This window comes from Myotis davidii, unplaced genomic scaffold (genome assembly GCF_000327345.1).
Source record: "Myotis davidii unplaced genomic scaffold, ASM32734v1 scaffold309, whole genome shotgun sequence".
Lineage (NCBI taxonomy): Eukaryota > Metazoa > Chordata > Mammalia > Chiroptera > Vespertilionidae > Myotis > Myotis davidii.
The window spans coordinates 1,089,889-1,095,089 of NW_006383013.1; the positions used below are offsets into that span (position 1 = coordinate 1,089,889).

General features: G+C 40.5%; 1 protein-coding gene across 1 annotated transcript in view; it reads left to right on the forward strand.

The window, feature by feature from the left end:
• The window catches only part of FCF1 (FCF1 rRNA-processing protein), a 15,595-nt gene extending 12,983 nt beyond the window's left edge, over positions 1 to 2,612 (forward strand). Inside the window, exons 4-5 of the mRNA XM_006778874.2 lie at positions 1,669 to 1,763; positions 2,486 to 2,612. Of these exons, the coding sequence (XP_006778937.2) occupies positions 1,669 to 1,763; positions 2,486 to 2,534 (144 nt within the window). The 3' untranslated portion in view covers positions 2,535 to 2,612. The remainder of the gene's footprint in view (positions 1 to 1,668; positions 1,764 to 2,485) is intronic.
• The last annotated feature ends 2,589 nt before the right edge of the window (positions 2,613 to 5,201 follow it).

Genomic DNA, 5,201 nt, shown 5'->3' on the forward strand with positions numbered 1-5,201 from the left:
CCCTTGGTATCCATGGGGGATTGGGTTCCAGGACCCCCTGCAGGTACTAAAATCTATAAATACTCAAGTCTCTTATATAAAACTAGTGCCCCAAAGCATGGATTCATGCACATTGAAAGGAAATTAATTAGAAGGTGGCCTGCAGGGCGGGACTGGGCAAGACAGGCCAGACATGCCCTGGAGCCAACCTCTCATGGTCCCTCTCCAACCGGCCACACCTGGGGCAGCACCATGGCTTGAAGGGCTTCTGCGCAGTGAGCGGGGTCCCTCTGGCAGGTGGGGGTCCCTCAGCCTGGCCGGCAGGGATTGGCCAAAACTGGCTCTCTGACATCCCCGGAGGGGTCCCGGATTGAGAGAGGGCAGTTCTCGGGTGACACATCCTGGAATCGGGCTCCCTCCTCTCTGGTTCTGGGGTGCATCACCTGAGAACTGCCGCTACCAGGTCACCGCAGCTCAGCAGCTCCTGCATTGAGTGTCTGCCCCCTGGTGGTCAGTGTGTGTCATACCTACCGGATGGTCAGAGGGTGGCTTAGCCTTTTAGAGATAGATTAGATAGATAGATAGATAGATAGATAGATAGATAGATAGATAGATAGATAGATATGATGTGGATCAATGCATGCAGTCCGTTCTTCACATCTACAGACTCCCAACTGCAGAACAAAAACAATACAGGTATTTATTGAAAAAATTCACATATAAGTGGACCCAAGCAGTTGAAACCCGTGTTTTTCAAGGGTCAGTTTATACCAGATTTCACCTCTCTTTGAATCTAAAATAAGGTTCCATTCCACTTACTCCCCACAAAGGAATTTTGTTCCTCTCTACCGTGCCCAACCCAGAAGCATTTCTCAGTTGCATCTAAGTCTCCCAGGGTGCCAGCTCACCAAGACCCTGGAATCAGTTGGTTTTTTATTTCTTGGCAGCCACCACAAGAACCTCTGCTACTGTTTGCCCTTATAAGAGCCTCTCTAGGCTGTGGGTAATCATCTTCATTGAATGACCACATGGTCAGCCCTTTAGCAACTCCATTCATGGGCGTGTCCAGCATTTCCCTAATTTCCCACAGCACAGCTGACATCAGGCTACAGCTTGTTATAAAACTCAGTGGGAGGTTTGGGTATGAGAGAAGTAAAGCACAACATAAATTACCTCGCAGATGGCAGTACATATTGCTTTCAGAGTTGCTAGGCTAAGACTTGTCCTGGAGATCCTAGTCTGGCTTCAGGACCAAGAGGGCAGCCTACCTCCACCACTAGAAGGCCTCAGAGTAGGCCTTATAATCCTGAGAAAGGCAGAAGCTGTGCCCTCCAATCTAAGGCACTTACTCTGCCTTTGCATAGAGTCCCTTGGGGTATTTTCCCAAAATCAAGGAATTTTCTACCCCAGATGTAAAAAGTCATTTCCACATATGAGACAAAAAATGGATTACAACTTTTAGCTTTTCTGTCTTCTCCCCCTCAAGATTCTCAGAGCTACATTCAGCCCTGGGCAACTTATTAATATGTTTTATAAACATGAGCTCCTCAATCATAGTATCTACTCTACAGATTGTTATAACCTTTGCTGTGTACTGTGAAAATGAATTAATTCTTCAGACTGGACAGTGATTGTGCCATTATAGTATCACTAAGTAGACTCAATAAACTTTATGTGTGTCTCTTATAGCACAAGTGTTATATTGTGGCCACAGTTGACCGGGACCTTAAACGAAGAATCAGGAAGATCCCTGGAGTTCCCATCATGTACATTTCTAACCATAGGTGAGAACTTCCTCTTGGGGAAGTGATTAAAAGTATATAGTTGATATCAATTAAAAATGAGGTCAGATTATAGAAGAATTTAAAAGAGATTGTTGTATCAAATACTTACATAGTTGTATTTGAAAACGTGAGACAAAATAACAAGAACAAGGGCAAAAGATAAGGTAGGATTTAGGAAAGAGGCAGACATTCACATTGTTACAATATGATTAACAGAAGAAACAGAGTGACATGTTGCTTTAAATGCAAAGCAGTAATTTAAATCAAACTAATCTTTTTGGCCAGAAATTTTTATTTTAAAAGCCTATTGCATGTGATTAGCACCCCTCTGGGAAACTGCCTATTTAAAAAAAAAAAATTTAAAGCTGCTCTTTATCCTTCTTGAATGTTCCCATGGCAGTCCTCAGACTGATACTGCCCAGCCTCTCAGCCTCTGGAGAGCACAATATAGAGGGAATAATATGGGCGAGGGAGTTGCGCTTACCTGGACTCAGTGCCCAGCTCCCCCCGTTGGTAACTTTCTGACTTTGAAGAATAAAGAAAATACATTATAGTCAGCATTTTGCTTCAGATCACTCACTGTGGTATCTCTTTAAAATGTTCTGACTGACAAAAAGGATTCACAGTGAGGGGGTAAGAGCATCGCCGTCAGTAAAGAATGGGTTTTTAGGTGGCTCCTGGACCCACCATTCTTACCAGTGTTAATTTTTTTTCCTGATTAGGTACAACATTGAGCGGATGCCAGATGATTATGGAGCCCCTCGATTCTAATACTTAAAAGACAAAGTTCCTCTGCTTTCCTTCAACCAAATTTCTCTTTTGCGGGTTTATTAAACATGCTACAACATGTGTTATTGCTCTACGCACACATTTGCTGTTATGAGCTGAGAACTTAAATACACTCACTTTTTGGTGGTGTTTTGAAAATGATTTTGATGTTGTTTTGAAAATGATATTTTGTATCATTTAAAATTTTGTTACATCTTTTTATAAATCAGATGACTGCTCACAACTTCCATGGTTGTTGTTTTATATTATTTACTCAACAATTCTTATTAAGGTTATACTCGGAACTTAATAAGATATGGTCCTACCCTCAGGACACTCTTATTATCTTGGGTAAGGGAAACATGTAGATGAATAACTACAGTAAAATAATATGCTAGGATAAAAGTATGACAACTAGAAACCAAAGAGGAGAGAATGATTTCTTTCTACTTGGTTGGGAAAGGGAGGGAGGAAAGGCTAGAGGTAGTAATGTTTGAGTTAATCTTTAAAAATAAATAGGTGCTTGCCTAGCAAATGAGGTAAAGAAGATGAGGTGCAGGAAACATAAACAAAGGCATGGAGACAGATATTACATGGAATGAATGTGTTTCACCTGTTCAGACAGCTGCCAGGAGATTTTTATAACTAGAACATAGGGAGAAGTTATCTGTACCAAATCTGGGACTCTAGAGTTACGAGGTGGGAGGGAGCAGGGGACTTATGTGACTTGCTAAAGAGTTTGGACTTGATCTTGAGGTCAGTAAGGAGTTATTAAAAATTTAAATTGGATAAATAGCATGATCAGAATAGATATTTTTTAAATATATTTTTATTGATTTTTAGAGAGAGAAGGGAGAGAGAGAGAAACATCCATGTGAGAGAGAAAGCAATCGGTTTCGTCCAATACTCACCCCACTCTGGTCTGTTTCTCTCTCGTCGATGTTTCTGACTCTCTATCTCTCTCCCTTCCTCTCTATAAAAAATCAATAAAGTATATTTAAAAAAAAAATTTAAATTGGATAAATAGCATTATCAGAATAGATATTTTTTAAATATATTTTTATTGATTTTTAGAGAGAGAAGGGAGAGAGAGAGAAGCATCCATGTGAGAGAGAAAGCAATCGGTTTCCTCCAATACTCACCCCGACCAGGAATCGAATCCGAAACCTGGGCACGTGCCCTGACTGGAATCCAATCAGTGACCTTGCTCAGCCAACTGAGCCACACCCAGCACCTGCCCAGGTTGCCAGCTTGACCCCCAATAGGGGACATGTGGGAGACAACTGATGGATGTTTCTCATGTTTTCCTCTCCCTTTCTCTTGCTCTAAAATCAATAACATTTGGGGGGAGGGGAATTTTGTTTAATCCACAAAACAACCCAAATAAGATGGGATTAGATTGAACAGTACCTGCCACAAGTAAGAGTTATTCAATAAATGTTAGTAATTATTGTTACAATGGCAAGTTGGCTATCCATTTGAAAAATACTTTAGATTCCTACTTTATATCCCTTTATGAGAATACATTTCAAGTGGATCAAAGATCTAAACTGCCGAAACCGGCAGTGGATAGAGCGTTGGCCTGCGGACTGAAAGGTCCCAGGTTCAATTCCGGTCAAGGGCATGTACCTGGGTTGCGGGCACATCCCTGGTAGGAGATGTGCAGAAGGCAGCTGATCGATGTTTCTCTCTCATCGATGTTTCTAGCTCTCTATCCCTCTCCCTTCCTCTCTGTAAAAAATCAATAAAATATATTTTTTTTAAAAAAGATCTAAACTTTATACGTGTGAATCTTGATGTGTGTGAATATATTAAAATTATACATTTCTATGCAAAGCAATTCCCCCAAATATTAAGACAAGTGACTGGCCAGAAGATTTTCATATAGATATATAATAAGTGAGGAAACGGGTAGTCATGGAGTGCTTATAAGAGTGCAAATAGGTATAATCATTTTGGACAGCAGTTTGGCAGGACTGATTAAAATAAAAATTGCAGATATCCTGTGAGCCTAATTCTGGTGAGTTTTTTTGGTTATAAGTATCACATAGGTGATCTCCTATAAAATACATGATCAGTGTGTTATAAATGTATAGACAAATATCCACAAATGTATAAGGAATTATATAGAAGGATGTTTAGTATACCACTTTATATCAGAGAAAAACTGAAAAGAATGTAAATGTTCATAAAAGGATCCTAACTATGTTATGTCTATATTGTGAAATATCATGAGCATTTAAAGAATGGGGTAGATTTAAAAATGGTCGAAGGACTTATGTAGACAGTTCTTGGAAGAAAATATGCAAATGGCCAAGAAGCACATAAAAAGATGCTCAACATCACTAGTCATTAGGGAAATGCAAATCAAAACCACAATGAAATGCCACCTCACACCTATTTAGGATGGCTACTATTAAGAAATATGCCCTGGTTGGTTTGGCTCAGTGGATAGAGCATCAGCCTGCGGACTGAAGGGTCCTGGGTTTGATTCCAGTCAAGGGCACATACCTGAGGTTGTGGGCTTGATCCCCAGAAGGAGGCGTGCAGGAGGCAGCCAATCAATGATTCTCATCATTGATGTTTCTGTCTCTCCCTCTCCCTTTGTCTCTGAATTCAAAATAAGTATCACAATAACAGATATCAAGCTATATTGCAAAGCCACAGTTC